Consider the following 18136-nt stretch of genomic DNA (forward strand, 5'->3'; position numbering starts at 1 on the left):
ATATTCCATTATATTCCCGTACACAATTTCTCCACCCCCCATCAGTATCTACCTTGTTACCAGTTCTTTGCTATCATAAAAAGTGTCGCTATTAATATTTTGTGAGTTCTTTGGGGGAAAGAGACTGCCTTTTGCCTCTTCTTGTATCCCCAGTTCTTAGTACAGTACCTGGTACATAATAGGTACTTAATAAATGTTTATTGATTATTTATCGATTGATATCTAAGATGTTTCTTTCTGTCTTTGGAGTATATGCCTAACACTGGAATCTCTTTGCTATAATAAGTAAAATATGGGAATTTTTGTCTCCTCCACCCATTTTTTTTTTTTTTTAGTGAGGCAATTGGGGTTAAGTGACTTGCCCAGGGTCACACAGCTAGTAAGTGTTAAGTGTCTGAGGCCGGATTTGAACTCAGGTACTCCTGACTCCAGAGCCAGTGCTCTATCCGCTTCGCCACCTAGCTGCCCCTCCTCCACCCATTTTAAAGCATAATTCTTAAGTCCTTTCCAGAATGGTTGGACCAAGTTTAGTAACCATTTCTGAACACTTGACCTATTAGTTTATATTTTCAGGCACATACATGTAGTTAATAGTAAATGCTGGATGTTGAAGGAGATGGGGAAAACTGGGACACTAATCTACTATTGGTGGAGCTGTGAACCAATCTGGAGAGAAATTTGGAACTATGCCTAAAGGGCTATAAGATTGCATACCCATTTGATCCAGAAATACCACTACTAGGTCTATATCCCAAAGACATCCAAAAAAAAAAAGGAAAAGGACTTATTTGTACTAAAATATTTATAGCAGCTCTTTTTGTGGTTACTAAGAATTGGAAATCAAAGGAATACCCATCAATTGGAAAATGGCTAAACAAACTGTGGTATGATTGTAATGGAATGTTATTGTGCTATAAGAAATGACACAGGATGATTTCAGAAAAACCTTGAAAGACTTACATGAACTGATGCATAGTGAAATGAGCAGAAGCAGGAGAACATTGTACATAGTAACAATATTGTTCTATGAAGATTTGTGAATGACTTAGCTATTCTCATCAATACAATGATCCAACACAATCCCAAAGGACTAATGATGAAGCATACTATCCATCTCCAAGAAAAGAACCGATCTTGATGGAGCACAGACTGAAGCATACTAGTTTTCAGTTTCTTTTATTTTTTCTTTTATTAAAGTCTTCTTCTGTAAAATTATTTATATGGAAATATTTTACATAATTGCACATATGTAACCTATATCTGATTGCTTACTGTCTGGGGTGGGGGGACAAGGAAGGGAGGAATAGAATTTGGAATTCAAAACTTCAAATAAAAATGTTTAAAAATTGGGGGAAAATAGTTAACAAGTAATTCACATTTATTACTCCTATTAGCAAGATTGATTTTAGCTTCAAACCCATTTTAGTGCATTCCTATTTTTAAAGTAATGTTCAGGGTAAATCTGTGGGTAGTAACACAGAGGTGGGTACTCCTACTGTTACACAGAGTACCTCCAAAACATTTTGCAAGATGCTAATCAAATTCATCATTAATTTCCTTCCAACTAGACTTCGAGCATCCAGAGGGCAAAGATCATGCTTTATACTTCATCAGTATCTCCCCCAGTGCTGGGAACATGGTAAGCTTGTGGTGCATACTTCACTAAGCTGTTTGTTTCTCTTTAATTTTGTAGGAAAGGCCGGCAAACACTAATGCCGGTGTTGACAACTCAGCATCTCCATCTGTGGCGCAGCTTGCGGGCCGATTCAGAGAGCAGGCAGCAGCCATCTCAGCTAAGGAGGTGAGTGAGAAGTAATCAATTCAGAATTCAGAAATACAGCATCTTTGGTGGGAGAAGGAAGAGTCGGGGCCAGTGTGCTCTGGGTAGGAGAGGAGGTGAAGAAGAGACAAGGAAGTCTCTGAGATGAGAAGAGGACTCAGGAAGAAGTTTTAGTCTGAATCCAAAGACTGTGGCTTCTGGGTCTAGTGTGTGATCCTAGTGACCCTGTTGGGAAAGAGACATAGAAAACATTGTGCAGACTGTGAATCACTTATGTCTACTGGGGGAATGGAAAATTGGATTCATTCTAAGGCAGGGTCATCTCTATCTTCATTCTCATCCTCAACATCAATTAATATTTACATAGTACTAACCAAAATCTCCCCCTTGTTCTCTCCAGAAGGGCCTTCTGTCTAGGAAATCTTGGGCTCATAACTGTGCTATTCAGACCAAGCAGGAAGTGTGAGGAAGACAGCTGCTGATGCACTGGGAATTTAGTGATGAGCAAAAGGCCAAAGAGAGGCTACTTTATAGGAAGTTAGGGAGTCAGTGCAGTTCTAGGAAGGAGCTGATCTCAGACAGATACAGGGAGAGATGAGTGGGTTTGAATAGGAGATTTGGCCTTCAAGGGCTGAGCTATTGAGATAGGATGCTCAAATTCTGGGACGATTTTATACCAGGCCATGATACACTACAAAAACGGAAGGAATGGCAGGCTCACTGAATCCTATGGTCTGGGGGCTTATGGAAGGGATGGGAAACAAGGACAAATCAGGTTGCCATTGCTCTTGTATTCTGTGGAATTCCCATGGGTTGATCATTTCTAGCTCTGGTGGAAGTGTCCTAAGGTAATAGAGATGGCAATGACACAAAGAGCCAGACCCCGCCCCCCCTTAGAAGGGGGTCAATCTCTCTATTATCTTGAGCTATTGTTAAAAGTGGATGAGTCTCAAGTAAAGGAAAAGGAAGGAATTCCATCAGCAGGAAAGTGACAGATAAGAAGAACTTTAAAGTTTAAACAGCATTTTATATAGAAATATAAATCCTGGCAACACCCAGGGAAGTTTTATCCTCTGCCTCTCTCCCATCCTCCCTCAAATAGAATCCTGCACTAGCTGAAGATATCCCTGGACACCCTGTGGGATGGGTTTCCCTTCCTTCCTCTTCCTCTTTGTTACTTAACTAGCTCTCTCCCTTTTTCTCTCTTGTGTGTCTGTCGGCCCCCTCTCCAGCCACCAGCCAATAAACCAACAAGAAGGAAACCACCTTGCTCCCTTCCCCTGTTCCCCCCCAAGATAGAGATGGGCCAGAATGGTGAGGAGGTAAGTAAAGCTGATGGTACTTGAAAGTCACCCTGGAAGTGAAAGGTTGTTCTGCCAGTCGGCCTGGAGTCTACTTCTGTGTAAGGTGATGTACAGGAGACCAGTGTGCATCAAGGGGCATCATCTTTAACCCAGAAAAATCCGTGTAACCCATACATAGTACAAGAGATAATTCATCAAAAGGAACCTTCCCCCCCCACCCCCCCGAACTTCTCCTGAGTCACTTCCTTTCTCCTCCCATCCTTCTATGCATCTTTTTTTTTTTTTTTAGGAGTTTTGAAGGTGATGGGCTAGGAGTGGGGAAGGTGGAAATATAGAGCCCTACAAGACAAACCATTCTGTTTAAATGAATGAACTTTATCATGCTGGGACTACACAGCATGGAAACTGGCTGCTGGTCTTATCAAGGGCACATTGCATTGCATAGTTGAGAGTTGGTTTTGTCTGTTTTCACATCTTGAATAACACTGGGAAAACCTTTCAGTCTTATACTGAAAAAGAACAGTTAAGGGAAAGCACTCTTACTAAAAGGTAGTAAATTGGTGTCCAAGGTTATAATCATAATCCTAGAAATGCAAAGTCTCTGCTTGTACCTTTTTTTTTTTTAAAGACTAGCCTGGTTTTAAATAGCTGGAAGAATGCCAAAGATATAAATAACTGACTCCCAGCATAATAAAGGCTCTGATATCAGAGAGGGAGCCAATAATAACCCTCACTGCTTATACTCACCTGTTGCTATTTATCTAGTTGTAGTTAGTAGGAATGATTCTACCATATCTAAGGAAACACAGTCAGCCCCTTTGATCTCCTCTGCTATGTTAGGACCTAACTCTGTGGGTTAGGACCAAGTCCTAACTCATTCACTTGACCACAAATGCCCCCAAAACAAATGAAATCAAGATAGGAGTTCAATTCGATAGGATCATACCTCCCCAACCCAGCCTGAACCTTTGAATTGAAATCAACTTATACTGGACTACAACTTGAGAGACCGGGGTTTGAATTCTGGCTCTGCCACTAACTGTGTGACCTTGTTGTAGAGTTGTTTTGGTCATGTCTGGCTTTTCATGACCCCATTTGGGGTTTTCTTGGCAAATATACTGGAGTGGTTTGCCATTTCCTTTTTCAGCTCATTTTACAGATGAGGAAACTGAGGCAAATGAAGTTGCATGATTTGCCCAGGGTCAGGCAGCTAGTAAGTATCTGAGATCAAATTTGAACTCAGGTTCTCCTCACTCCAGGCCAGGCACTTTATCCACTGCTTCACCCAGCTGTGGGACCTTAGGCGAGTCATTAACTTCTCATGGCCCCAGGTAGCTCTTCAAGATTAAAAGTAGAAGAACAGGGGCAGCTAGGTGGTGCAGTAGATAGAGCGCCAGCCCTGGAGTCAGGAGGACCTGAGTTCACATCTGACCTTAGACACTTGACACTTATTAGCTGTGTGACCCTGGGCAAGTCACTTAACTCCAATTGCCTCACAAAAAAAAAAAGGTAGAAGAACAATTGTTGTTCTGTATTGGTATTGTGAGTTTCCTCTCTGGGAGCTTTTTTTTTCCCCCCACTTTTTTTTGGGGGGCGGGGCAATGAGGGTTAAGTGACTTGCCCAAGGTCACACAGCTAGTAAGTGCCAAGTGTCTGAGGCTGGATTTGAACTCAGGTCCTCCTGAATCGAAGGCCAGTGCTTTATCCACTGTGTCACCTAGCTGCCCCCAAAGCCTTTCTTTTCTTTTCTTTTTTTTTTTTTTTAGTGAGGCATTTGGGGTTAAGTTACTTGCCCAGGATCACAGAGCTAGTTAGTGCTAAGTGTCTGAGGCCGGATTTGAATTCAGGTATTCCTGACTCCAGGGCCGGTGCTCTATCCACTGCATCTGGGAACTCTTAATAACAATGATATTATAGGCTTGAGTCCCCAAAAAGTATTCTGCAAAATTAACAGCATAGATAGAATGAAAAAGCCTGAGCAGAACATATTTGCAACGAGATAAGATTACACCATTTTAGAGGCTTGCTCAAGTCAACAAGCATTTATTAGGCACTGTGTCATTTGAAATTTTGGGGGGAAGCCTGTCCCTGTTCTAAGTTATTAGGGAACTTAGCTGGGGTTTCTAATTAGAGGCTATTGCACCAGTTTGGGGCTAGAGAGCATTTATTATTCATTTGACAGTGTATAAACCCAGCATAGAATCCCAGGAAGGGGCCTGGGCAGAGCCAGTCATGGGATAAGGTAAGTCAGTATCCGGGAGAGGTGCAGCAAGACAAGAAGAGAGTGACGCCCCTCTCCCCAAGGATTGTTATCCTCTCTCAGGTAGAGGTGGGTCACTGCACATCAATCCCATTCAAGTCCATCGATTGACATGACTTGGGGGGTCGCCAAGATGAGTTAACTTCCTTTAGGTAGTCAGGCAGATCAATCTACATTTCTTTTGCATTTCTACTGACTCTGGGCTGGCTCTGAGAAATCAGCCAGTTCCTGAGTGGGGGGGATCTCTGGATCACCCCCAAACCCATTATTAATTATTTTCTCACAGCACTTACCATGTACCAGGCACTGTGCTAAATGCTAGGAATATAAATACAAGCAAAAAGAAAGACAGTCCCTGTCCACAGGGAGCTTACATTCTAAGGAGGGAAGATAACACATAAACGGAATTGAAAAACCAAAAGGGGAGAAAAGACAGGGAGAAGATGGACATGGAGGAAAAAATCTGTAGAGTAAGATATAGATCCTGGAGAGGGATGAAGACATGGCTGGTCTGGGGACTTTTCCTTAAAATGTAGATATTGATTAATCAGAGGAAGGGGCCAGAGGGGAAGAGTGAACTTCCAGGGTGAGGAAATATGATGGAGATAGCCTGGAGAGACAGGAACGGAGCCTGAAGGGGGATGAAGGAAATAATGATGATGATGATGATAGCTAACAAACCTTTATATAGTGCTTATTATGTGCCAGGCACCACAATCATTCTTTCATCTAATCCTCACAACAAACCTGGGAAGCAGATGCCATTATTATCTGCATTTCACAGAGGAGAAAACTGAGGCAAACAGAGGTTAAATGGCTTGCTCAGGGTCACACAACTAGTAAGTGCCTAAGGTTGGATTCGAACTCAGGTGTTTCTGACTTGAGGTCCTGGCACACTATACCCAGTGCCACCTAGATGCCCCTAGCTTGGATATTTGGCCCCAGTCCTCAGCTATTACTAATGGAATAGCAAAGGGCTGAGTGAGGCAGGGATGAAGTTTTTGGCTAGAAAGGCAAGTTACTTGCTAAAGAAGGGAGCTATTTTCAACAGAAGGATACACAATTTAGTTTCCTCTGTCTAACATCTTTAAGGACTTTGGAGTTCACATAAAAAGAAGCCGGACAAGTTTTAGACAGGCAGTCTGGCATTGCAAACCAGCAAGGGGATTTGAACCACCCAGAGCATTCCCATGCCACTCATTGCCTCTGGTAACTGAGCACCATGAAAGGGGATGAGAAAAGTGTGGGGGAAGTGTGGGCATTAACAGGGTTGCCCCAAATCCTAACTTTGTAGTCAAAAGATCCAGGTTCATAACCTATCTCTGATACTTCCTGCCAGTGTGACTTTGGACAAGTTACTTAAACTCCTGGGACCTCAGTTTCCTCATCTGTAAAAACAAAAGCGGCCTTTGAGGTTCTTTTGCATATAAATATTAGCTCTTCTGAACTAAATACCGGAAGGCAGAGATGCTCTGACGTCACCATCTGTTTGCCAGGCCTGAGCCGACATTCATCATGCTAACACCCACCACCCCATGCTGCTGGCTAGCCAATCAGCTGAGAAAGGAAACTTGTGTTCTGATCCTGAGGCAGGGCAAGTTGCTTCTCCTCTCTTGGCCTTGATTTTCTCATCTGTCAAATGAAAGGGTGGAGCTGGAAGGCCTCCAAGGTCCAGGTCTAAGAGGGCAGGAGATGGAGGAATTTTATATTATTCCCCTGTTCCAAACAAACTAAACTACTTGGTATCGTCCAGACTTGAAGTGCCATCTCTGGCCTCCCCACCTTTGTATATAGGCTGTCTTCCTGTTCCCTAAATACCATCTCTCCTCACCTCTTTCTTCCTGTTCCCTAAATACCATCTCTCCTCACCTCTACTTCTTAGAATACCTGGCTTCCTTCAAGGCTCAGGACTTTCTGCCTTCAAGGCTGCCCTTGAGGTTCACTTTATTTGTTTTTTGTTTTTGTTTGGCAATGAGGGTTAGGTGACTTGCCCAGGGTCACACAGCTAGTTAAGTGTCAAGTGTCTGAGGCTGGATTTGAACTCAGGTCCTCCTGAATCCAAGGCCAGTGCTTTATCCACTGTGCCACCTAGCTGCCCCTGAGGTTCACTTTAACCAGTTATCACCTACCACTCCCTAAAACAAGGCCTTTTCTGATTGCCCCAGCTGTTAGTGCCCTGACCCCTCTAAATTAATTTGCATATGTTTGCATATCTGTGTGCATGAAATGTCTCCTCATTAGGATGTAAACTCCTCGAGGTCAGGGACTATGTCATTTGCTTTTGGTTTTGTGTCTTCCATAATTAGTGTAGTGGCTTCAGTGTAACAGGTGCTTTAATAAATATGGAAGGAAGGGAGGGCGGGAGGGAAGAGGGGAGGAAAGAAGGATGGAGGGAGGGAAAGGAGAGAAGGAAGGAAAAAAGGAAGGAGGGAGGGAAGGAGAAAAAAGGAGGGAAGGGAGGAAGGAAGGAAGGGAGAGAGGGAGGGAGGGAAGAAAAGAAGGAAAAAAGGAAAGGGGGAAGAAAGGAGGAAAGGAAGGGAGGTGGGAGGGAAAGAAAAAAGAAGGGAAGAAAGGAGGGACGGGGCAAAGGAGGGAAGGAAGGGAGGAAGGAGCTCCCTTGTAGAAATCAGTCATGTTGACACAGTTGCTCCTGCTCCTTGGTGAGCCCCACTAAATAGCCAAACACTCATAAGCCTTCTCAGGTTTCCCCTAGCGGAGGACTAGCACAAAATGCTCTTATCAAGCTATTTCCCCCCTTGTTCTCCATTTCCCCACTGGCAATGTCTTATAGCACGTGCCCCATGTTGAAAAACTTGTGAAAGAAAATGCTGCCATCTGCTGCCAGCTTCTGGGCACCACTGTTCCTGCCCATTTTTTGTTTTAACTCCTTTTCAACTTCATTCCATTTGACTGATGTTTGGGGTTGTCCCAATGGGATGCTTTCTTAGTCCTTCCCTTATGAGTGGCCACTGGGTACTGGGGACCAAATGCCCACTTACTGCATGGGGAGGCCTTCAGTGCCTTCTAAGTAAGTACTGAAAACCAACCAGGCTATGAGGAGATGGACAATGAAGAACAGTATTGATATAAGGAAAATAAGTGTTCTTTTTGCGCTTTTTTTTTTTTTTTTTGTATCCCCAGCACTTAGCAGAATGCTTGGCATATAGTGAGTACTTAATAAAGGCTTGTTATCTTTACTGGGTAACCATTATTGTTCAACAGAGAGCCTACAAAGCGTGCTCTCTGATTTGGCATCAAGAAGCGTAGGTTGGGTTTTTTTATTTTGGTTTTTTTTAAATTTTTGTTTTTGTTTTTTTGCTGGGCAATGGGGATTAAGTGATTTGCCCAGGGTGACACAGCTAGTAAGTGTCAAGTGTCTGAGGTCAGATTTGAACTCAGGTACTCCTGACTCCAGGGCCAGTGCTCTATCCACTGCACCACCTAGCTGCCCCGAGGGATAAATTTTTATCCCAGCTTGATACTTTCTAGACCCTGGTCTAGACCTGGGATTTCATTAGTGTCATAGCTGAACCTCAGTTCCCTCTTTTGTTAAATGAGGACCAAACGACACAGACACACACACACACACACATACACACACACACCCTACTCAGAGTATTGTCAAAAAGAAGGCACTTTATAAACCTAAAGCGGAGCCAAAATATGAGTTGTTGTTATTGTTATTATTAACTAAAAGAGAGCCAGTTTGCAAGGCTTTTTTAGTGAGAGAGAAGATATCTAACACTATCATTTGTGCTTATAGGTTTTAAATTTTAAATTATCGCAGATTTATTTACTCTTTTTTCTACCCCCTCCTACCTTCAGTTGGGCAATAATAAGGAGGCAAAGAAGGAAGGAAGGGAGGAAGCAAGGGAGGGAAGAAGGAAGGGAGAGAGGAAGATAGGAAGGAAGGAAGGGGGAAGGGAGGAAGGAAGGAAGGTGGTTAGGAAGGAAGGAAGGTAGATAGGAAGGAAGGAATAAAAGAAGGAAGGGAGGGAAGGAAGGAGGAAGGAAGGGAGAGAGGAAGGGGGGAAAGAAGGGAGGAAGGGAAATAGAAAGGAAGGAAGGAAGGAAGGAAGGAAGGAAGGAAGGAAGGAAGGAAGGAAGGAAGGAAGGAAGGAAGGAAGGAAGGAAGGAAGGAAGGAAGGAAGGAAAGAAGGAAGAAAAATGGAGGTTTGGAGCTGGTGGTCAGGAAATATCATTATGATACACATGACATATCTCACATGGCATGTGAGATATTTTCCCTTTTCCATCTCTGACCTTTTATATTAGGGAATAATAAGTGATAAGAGATAATAAACGGTATTCTCTTAAAGGTAGGCATGATTGGTGAAAACTTTCATAGCAAAAAAGGAGGCCAGAGAGAGTCGAGTGATGACAACCAGGGAGTGTAGTAAGATTTAGATAATAAGCATTTATTAACTGTGCTAAGAAGGCAGTTATAAAAAAGGCAAAAAACCCAGCCCCTGATCTTAAGGAACTTACATTCTAATGAGAGAGATTGCTTTTGGTCCATACAGAGTAAATGGAAGGCTATGCAAGAGGCCAAGGCTCCCTAACAGCTTGGGGAACTGGGGAAAAACCCACCCACATGCACTATGTTTGAGACTGAAGAATTGTCTAAAGGATGTTATTGGATGACTTCACCAAGTGTTATAACTATATCTCCCCAAAATGTGATTTGTTAAGTGTGGGGTTTGGTAATATATCTATGGGGACTCTCTTACCCTTCTTATTCATAGTCTAATTAACCCACCTTTTTAAAAAATAATGACTAAGAGGGCAGCTAGGTGGTGCAGTGGATAAAGCACCAACCCTGGATTCAGGAGGACCTGAGTTCAAATCTGGTCTCAGACACTTGATACTTACTAGCTGTATGACCCTGGGCAAGTCACTTAACCCTCATTGCCTCACCAAAAAATAATAATAATAATAATTTTAAAAAATAATGACTAAGACACAGATTTTAGTTTTCCTCCAGGCAAAACTGTCTTCTCTGTTAGGAGATCCTTCTCTACTTTTCAGACCTAGCTAGTCTCACCAGAGATGAAGGGACTGAATTTATATCTGCTTAAGGCAAGTAGTCTTCTGAAACAAAGCAATGAAAACAGCATTTTCTCAATATTTCACCTCTGGCTTGTGGGTTCCATTCAGAAGCAATTCTCCCTGCCCCCATTCTCACAGTGTTCTTTTGGTCTATTTGATTTCTAGAAACCATCACCCAATGCGTGTCACCCTCCCAAAATCAAGGTGAAAAATTCGCCTTTGATTGAGAAGCTACAGGTAAGTGAAAATTTCATTTCCTATTTTGTTACCATCACCCAATGGTTGCTTTTTATTCTTGGGATGCTGATATTCCTCCTTTGTCTCAATCTCTGTTGAGAGATAGTTTGCCTGTGGTGCCTACACAATCATTAGAGCTAAAACTAGGGATTTTTGAGCCAGGGCAAGCAGCACAATTCAGTTATGTTTGATGAGATGGATACTGAAAAGAGGCTCTTAAAGAAATTCATGCCCTGGGGGTGAGAGGGTCGGTATGAGGGTGGAATGGGCCAATGAAAACTCACTGTGAGTTGCAGCCTCAGAGTGCAGTATGGGTGAGGAGGTACAAAGGACTTAAGTTTCCGGTATTTTAACTGGTCATTTCTAATTAGGTGCTACTTCCTATACTAACAAGGGACTGAAAATACTGTCAGCATCTCCCCTAAATGTTTAAGCCCTGGAACAAAGCCTTCGCCACCACCCTGATTATTGCTCCACTGACTATCAATTATTTGATGACCAAATTGTCCTCCCAAGGGAGCTTCTCCAACCTGTGCTAATGGTGTTTAACACATAATTATGAGGAAGAGCTGTATGAAGGGATGCTAAGCTTCAGAGTAACTTCTTTGATTCCATTCACAACAACAGCCTGCACTGAGAGGAAAGCACTTTGTGAAAACCTTAAAGTACTCTAGAAAGGTGAACTAACTATTATTAAGGAGAGACATGCAAACAATCAGGCAGAGACATAGAGACAGCGGCAGAGAGAAGAGAGAGAAATACAGAGAGAGAGGAAGAGAGGGAGAGAGACAAAGAGAAAGGGGAGAGAGACAAGGAGAAGAGAGAGAGAGAGACAAAGAAAGACAGAGAAAGGCAAAGAGAGAAAGGAAGAGGGAAAAGGAGACAGACATAGAGAGAAACAAAGAAAGAGGGACAAGAGGGACACAGAGACAGAGAAAGAAAAGGAGAGAGACAGAGACAGCGATAAAGACTGAAACAGAGAGAGAGAAAGAGAGAGAGAGAGAGAGAGAGAGAGAGAGAGAGAGAGAGAGGCAGAGAAAGACAGAGAAGGGAGGGAGAAGAGGAAATAGGAAGAGAGCTAGCTGACTTGCTCCAGGATGTTTCCAAGTCAAAGATGTTGGGTGGTTATTTAAGAATCAGTGGTCTATTTCCTCTAAGCTTTCTGAGTCAAGCAAGCAAGCGAGAGCAAAGCCAGAACTCCACGGTGGAATCTTGGAACCATACAAATCCACAGATAATGAATTGAGGTGTTAATGGAAGGAATATTGGATTTGCAATCAAGTAGACCTGGTTCCAGTCTCAGTTCTGTGAACAGGAGCAAATCCCTCCACTTCTCTGAGGTGTACTTCCTCATCTCCTAGCTTCTGAAATGGGGATAATAGTATTTGTACTATTACCTCACAAGATTGAAGGAGATTTTTCTGAACATCTTAAAGCACTATGTAATATTAACTATTATGACGTAGTGAGTATTCTAAAAGAAATCAACCAAGCTTACAAATACTGGAACATGTAGATAGTATAATGGTAAAGGGAGACAGGATGGCATAGTGGATAGGGAAGTAAGAAAGATTTAGGTTTGAACCTTCCCTCTGTGCCATATGGGCATATGTGTAACCCTGGACAAGTCCCTTTCTTGGTGCCCTAAGCAAATCTCTGACACTATGAACAGCTGAGAAGTTGCTAGTCCGTATTATCTTGTAGAGAGATTTTGAAAAGTTCTCTGTATTATAGCTGTGTGACCCTGGGCAAGTCACTTAACCCTCATTGCCCTGCCCCCCCCCCCAAAAAAAAAAGAAAAAGAAAAATTCTCTGTGTTAGTCAAATTGTAGTCCTGGTCAGAAAAGAAAAGTTAAAGGGTGTCCAGAAAAAATATACAACATGGGAGAATATGGTTAGTCGAAGAGACTTCTCGGGCACATAGTAGAGGATCTGATGTTCAAAAAAAAAGAAGAAGACTTAAAATGCTCATAGCAAATAATCCCTCTCCAGCCCAACCCCCCAAGACTACGGGGACAGGACTAGGGCTGACTTTGGAGCAACAATGACCCCCTTCATCACCTCTTTCTCACACAGCCTTCAGGTGGCCAGTTGCTCTTTTGTTATATTTTTCTTCCCTTTAATTATTTTTTTTCCTCTTCAAGGTTGCCCTGGAGGTTGGTTTTAATCAGTTATCACCTGAAGGTGATAGAGATGGCTCTGAAAGCTGCCATACCCATAACTCTAATAATAAAAAACTAGCATTTATAAAGTGCTTTAAGGTTTGCAAAGCCCTTTATATATATGATTTCATTTGATCCCCACAAAAACCCTGGAGAGTGGGTGCTATTATTAACCCCATTTTGCAGATGAGTAAACTGAGGCTAAGGAAAGAAGTGCCTAGCTCTATTTCACTCGGCCAGTAAGTATCTAAGGAAGAATTTGAATTCGAATCTTCCTGACTCGAAGTATGTTATACTACAATGCATCTACCACCTCCCTGCCCCTTTAGACTGGGGAAAGATGAAACCATTGGCACTATCGAGGATGAGGAAGAGGGTGACCATCTCTAGGGCTGTGAGGACCCCTTAGCGGTAGGTGCCAATCCCTGATCTGAGCCACTGACACTATAATTTGTTGTTTCTTGCCCGATCCACACTGCTGTCTCCTGGCACCTTGATGGGGCAGGACCCTCATAAGCCATGACCAATGTGCAGGGACATGGGTGAAAGGGAAGAAAAATCACAGAAAATAGACCACAGGAGAACCAATGGGCATTTACTTCCTTGTCGATAATGTGAGAAACAGGCATGGTACTTGTATATAACTACTTCTGCCTGTGATTTGCAGGCTAAGAAAGATTCTCTCCCCACCCTAAAATGAAATTCCTCATTTTCTTTCCACAGGCCAATTTAGCCTTTGATCCCACTGCCCTGTTGCCAGGGGCTTCACCTAAAAGTCCTGGATTAAAGGCCATTGTGTCTCCATTTCATAGCCCACCTTCCACCCCCAGCAGTCCAAGTGTTAGATCCCGGTCCAGTGAACCAGAGGAGGTGCCAGTCAGCTTTGACCAGCCCCCTGAAGGCAGCCATCTACCTTGTTACAATAAGGTATGTCTCAAGTTACAGAGAGAGCTTTGTAATTTGGGGAAAGGTAGCCATTTGGCTAACAGCTGGGGGAATGGCTAAACAAATTATGGTATGTGAATATAATGGAATATCATTTTGCTTAGAAGAAATGGTGACTTTGAAGAATTTAGAAAAGGATTGATGGACTTGTGTGAACTGATGCAAAGTGAAGCAAGGACAGTTCAGGAAAACAAAATGCACAATGACTAGAGATGATAGAATCCACAAATGAAACTAGTGCTGGATAATTAAAAGGGATGCCTCACTGGATAGGGAAGAGGGTAGAGATTTATTTGGAAAGGAAGGTGATATAAAAGCAAAAGATATTAATGAAAAATAAGATGTTTTAAAAGGGAAAGGGAACATTTGGTTTAGCTTGGGTTTGAACAGACAGTCTGCAAATTCTATTATTACTCAGAGAGAATTTGAAGTTGGAAAAAAGCAAAAAACAAAAAACAAAAAACCCCATACATTTGGAGATACATGAGAAACCAGTGTCATGACTAGCCTTGGGATGAAGTGAGAATACGTTCAATCCTACCTGCTTACCTCATCACTTCTCCCTACTTCCTCCAAAAGATCTCTTTGTACATACATTCCTTTGACTGCCAGAGAATTTTGTTGCACAAGCCTCCCCCTCCACCCCCCACCCCAGGATAGGGAGAGGAGGAAAGTTAAACCTGCTTCCAGCCACATAGATAAAGTTACATCAAAAGCCAAAGATGACAGAGCCATGTTCTGATGAATCTGTGCACACAGGATAGCTTCCCAGACTGCAGTTACACAGGGGCATTTATGTTTGATGAATCTTTTTGGTCTTCATTAAAGAGATAAGTTCCATGTATTACCCACTGACCTCAACAGCAGTAAGTGCTCTATATTCTGCCTTAAGAAAACTCAATTTGGTGACATCTTAACACATAAAATAGATAAAAATTGGGAGCTGATCATTCCCTTTGCAAAAGGCCAATTTGCTGCAGAATTTCTTGAAATAGAATCCTACCTTTAGAGATACAAGGAATCTTTAAAGATATCTAGTCCAACCCCCACATTTTATACTTGAGGAAACTGAGGTCCAGAGAGGTTAAAGTCACTTGTCTAAGTTTATGAAGAATATAATAAGGATTTGAATCTAAACCCTTTGATTCTATGTTCATCTTCCTGTTGTTGTTGGTCCTTCATTCTTGAAGAGGACTATGACGTCAGGAGGTGATGTCATGACTTTCATTGAATTGGATTTAAGTGAGGGAGAGCTGTGCAAGACCACCAACCTCACTCTCTCCTCCAGAGCCATGTGGGTCCAGTGGCAAGATATATATCACGATGACTGGAGATGGCCCTGGATGTTTGAGTTGATTGGGGTTAAGTGGCTTCCCCAGGGTCACACAGTTAGTAAGTGTCTAAGGTGAGATTTGAACTCAGGTTCTCCTAGCTTCAAGGCCAGTACTCTATCCACTGTACCACCTAACTTCTACTCCTTCTTTATACTTCACCATGAAGTGTGAACTTCCATCTTTAAGTGGTTGTTTACAGAGATGGTATGAGGTGGTGGTAGAGAGACTGCTAGGCTCAATTCCCAGCTGTGACACTTGTTAATAGTGTACTTGGAGGGGCAGCTAGGTGGCGCAGTAGATAGAGCACTGGCCCTGGAGTCAGGAGGACCTGAGTTCAAATTTGACCTCAGACACTTAACACTTACTAGCTATGTGACCCTGGGCAAGTCACTTAACCCCAATTGCCTCACCAAAAAAACCCAAAACAAAACAAAAAACAGTGTAATTGGGTTTCTGGGCCATCTATTTCCTCATGCCAAATGAGGAGGTTGGACAAGATAGATTTGGAGTGCCTTTCCGGTTCTAAATATATGATTCTATATCAAGAATCCATGAAGCAAATTAGATTCTACCAACTTAGGGATCTTATATAGTGAATACTTTTTAAACCTCAATGCCCAATTATTATAGTTTCATAAGGTACTAACCAGGATGGATGGCAAAGAAATTAGACTGTTAAGGGGTACTGGCTAATCAAAAATGAATTCACAATTAAACAAAATAATTTCCTTTATTTTCTCTTTATTTTGATTTCTTTTTAGCCTAATATACTTTATTTTTTCAACTCACATTTATTTTTTAATATATAATATTTTATTTTCCCCAATTACATGTTAAAACCATTTTTAATCATTTTTTTAAAACTTGAGTTCCAAATTCTATCCTTCTCTCCCTCCCTTTGTCCCTCTATAAGATGGTAAACAATCAAATATAGGTTATACATGAATCATTTTGTACAAGAAGACTCAAATTTTAAAAATGAAAGGAAGTGAAAAATAGCATGCTTCAATCTATATCAGACAATATTAGTTCTTTCTCTGGAGACAGATAGTATGCTCCATGATTAGTTCTTTGGGATTGTCTGGAATCATTATATTGCTGAGAAAAGCTGTCATTCACAATGCTTCATGATACAATGTTGCCATTACTGTGTACAATGTTCTTCTGGTTCTGCTCACTTCACTTTGCATCAGTTTGTTTAAGTCTTGAAGATGAATTCACAATGAAAAGATGATCTCTGACATTTGAGCACATGTTGGTGGAAAAATAGAATTAAAATTAGAAATTTTCTGTACATATGGAACTTGATTAAAAACAAATTGACTGGGGGACAGCTAGGTGGCGCAGTGGATAAAGCACCAGCCCTGGATTCAGGAGCACCTGAGTTCAAATCTGGTCTCAGACACTTGACACTTACTAGCTGTGTGACCCTGGGCAAGTCATTTAACCCCAATTGCCTTGCAAAAAAAAATGACTGTTTAAGTGGGGATTTTTTGGTGCAAGTGGGGATGGGGATGGTAATGATCCCTCCACCAAGACACATATATTGGCAATTGTTCTGCAATTTAGTCTTAGAGGGTTGCCTTTGGCCCCTGGAAATCTCTTGAGTATGTCCACATAGCTAGCATGGGTAAGACTTGAACCCAGGTCATTCTGGCTCTGAATCTGGTGTTCTGTTCACCATGACAACCTGTCCCTAACATCTTACCCTTAGAGTCACACTTCACATAGCCTTGACAATATCTAACAGATTCATGAGAAGCCTTCATTGGGCCAGTTGCATCATTCCCAGAGGGGACAGTTGCTTGGGTAGCTTTGGTCTGAGTCATGGGTTTTTCAGAACTTGTTAATGCTGGTTTGTCCTCCATTTAATGTAAGAAAATGGCCCCCTTTTCACTTTTATTGAAGGCTGAACGGGGGGAAGAAAGTGTGTCACACAAGGGATGGCTAGTTATCAATATCTAAGCTATTCTGACTGGGTATCAGTGCCTAGGCCAGGACACCATTGGATCTCATAACATTTTTCTCTGTTGGTTTCATCTTGCAGGTGCGGACACGGGGGTCAATAAAGAGGAGACCTCCCTCCAGGAGATTCAGAAGGTCTCAGTCAGACTGTGGGGTAGATCTGGGAGATCTGGGGGCAGCTGAAACATCTCAGGAGAATGGTGCCAAGGAAGAGGACAATGATGAAGTGTTCACAGCCAAGAACAAAGCTCTGGGATCTCCCCTCTCTAGTAACCGGGCAATGGGCAAAGAGCTGAGGAGAAAGCTGGAGTCAGATGAAAAACCGCTGCTAAGGAGATCATGCAGTATGACAGAGAACCCAGGGGAAAGGAGCAAGGTCTTGGAAGAAGCCACGTCATGCAAGAATGACGTGAAAAATAAAGAGGGGAAACAGCAGGATACAGTGGAAAATGATGGAGAACCGCACCAGAGAGCCACAGATAATAAAGAAGAAACAAGTGAGAGCCCAAAGAGGGATCAAAAGGAGACATCTCTAGGGAATTCTGGAGGGGAGAGAAAGGAAAAGACAACCGAAGACCCTCCTTCTGAGAAGGAGGAGACATCTGAGAAAAGCACAGGAAATGAAGAGGAGAAACCTGGACAGAAGAACACAGGAGCTAAAGATGAGGAACCAAAACAGGGAGCTGCCACAGGGACAAATGAGGAGAGGCCCCAAAACAACCCCAAAGAGAAGGAAGGAGACAATACCACTGAGCCAGAAAAAGACAAAGAAGAAAGTGATCAAAAGGAAGATATTTCTCAGAACGCAGACAACCAAGAAATAACACACAACCAAGAAAGCAATACTGGAACAGGGCATTCTCAGCCAGCAACAGATTCTGAAGCCCCAACTATGCAATCAACCTGCAGTGCAGGGGTAAATTATCACATGCCTCCTTTATCACATGCCTATTTCTTTTTCTTTTTTTTTTTTTTTAGTGAGGCAACTGGGGTTAAGTGACTTGCCCAGGGTCACACAGCTAGTAAGTGTTAAGTGTCTGAGGCCGGATTTGAACTCAGGTAACTCCTGACTCCAGGGCCAGTGCTTTATCCACTGCGCC

At 42.4% G+C, this 18136-nt stretch overlaps 1 protein-coding gene across 2 annotated transcripts in view; it reads left to right on the plus strand.

Annotated features, from left to right (window-relative positions):
• Window positions 1–18136, plus strand: part of RCSD1 (RCSD domain containing 1) — a 98325-nt gene that overhangs the window by 73368 nt on the left and 6821 nt on the right. Inside the window, exons 2-6 of one of the 2 annotated variants that reach the window (XM_043963924.1) lie at window positions 1694–1801; window positions 3013–3102; window positions 10559–10630; window positions 13516–13719; window positions 17119–17952. In XM_043963924.1, the coding sequence (XP_043819859.1) occupies window positions 1694–1801; window positions 3013–3102; window positions 10559–10630; window positions 13516–13719; window positions 17119–17952 (1308 nt within the window). The remainder of the gene's footprint in view (window positions 1–1693; window positions 1802–3012; window positions 3103–10558; window positions 10631–13515; window positions 13720–17118; window positions 17953–18136) is intronic. The other variant, XM_043963925.1, reaches the window with a different exon arrangement.

Source organism: Dromiciops gliroides, chromosome 4 (genome assembly GCF_019393635.1).
Source record: "Dromiciops gliroides isolate mDroGli1 chromosome 4, mDroGli1.pri, whole genome shotgun sequence".
NCBI classification, from domain to species: Eukaryota; Metazoa; Chordata; class Mammalia; order Microbiotheria; family Microbiotheriidae; genus Dromiciops; species Dromiciops gliroides.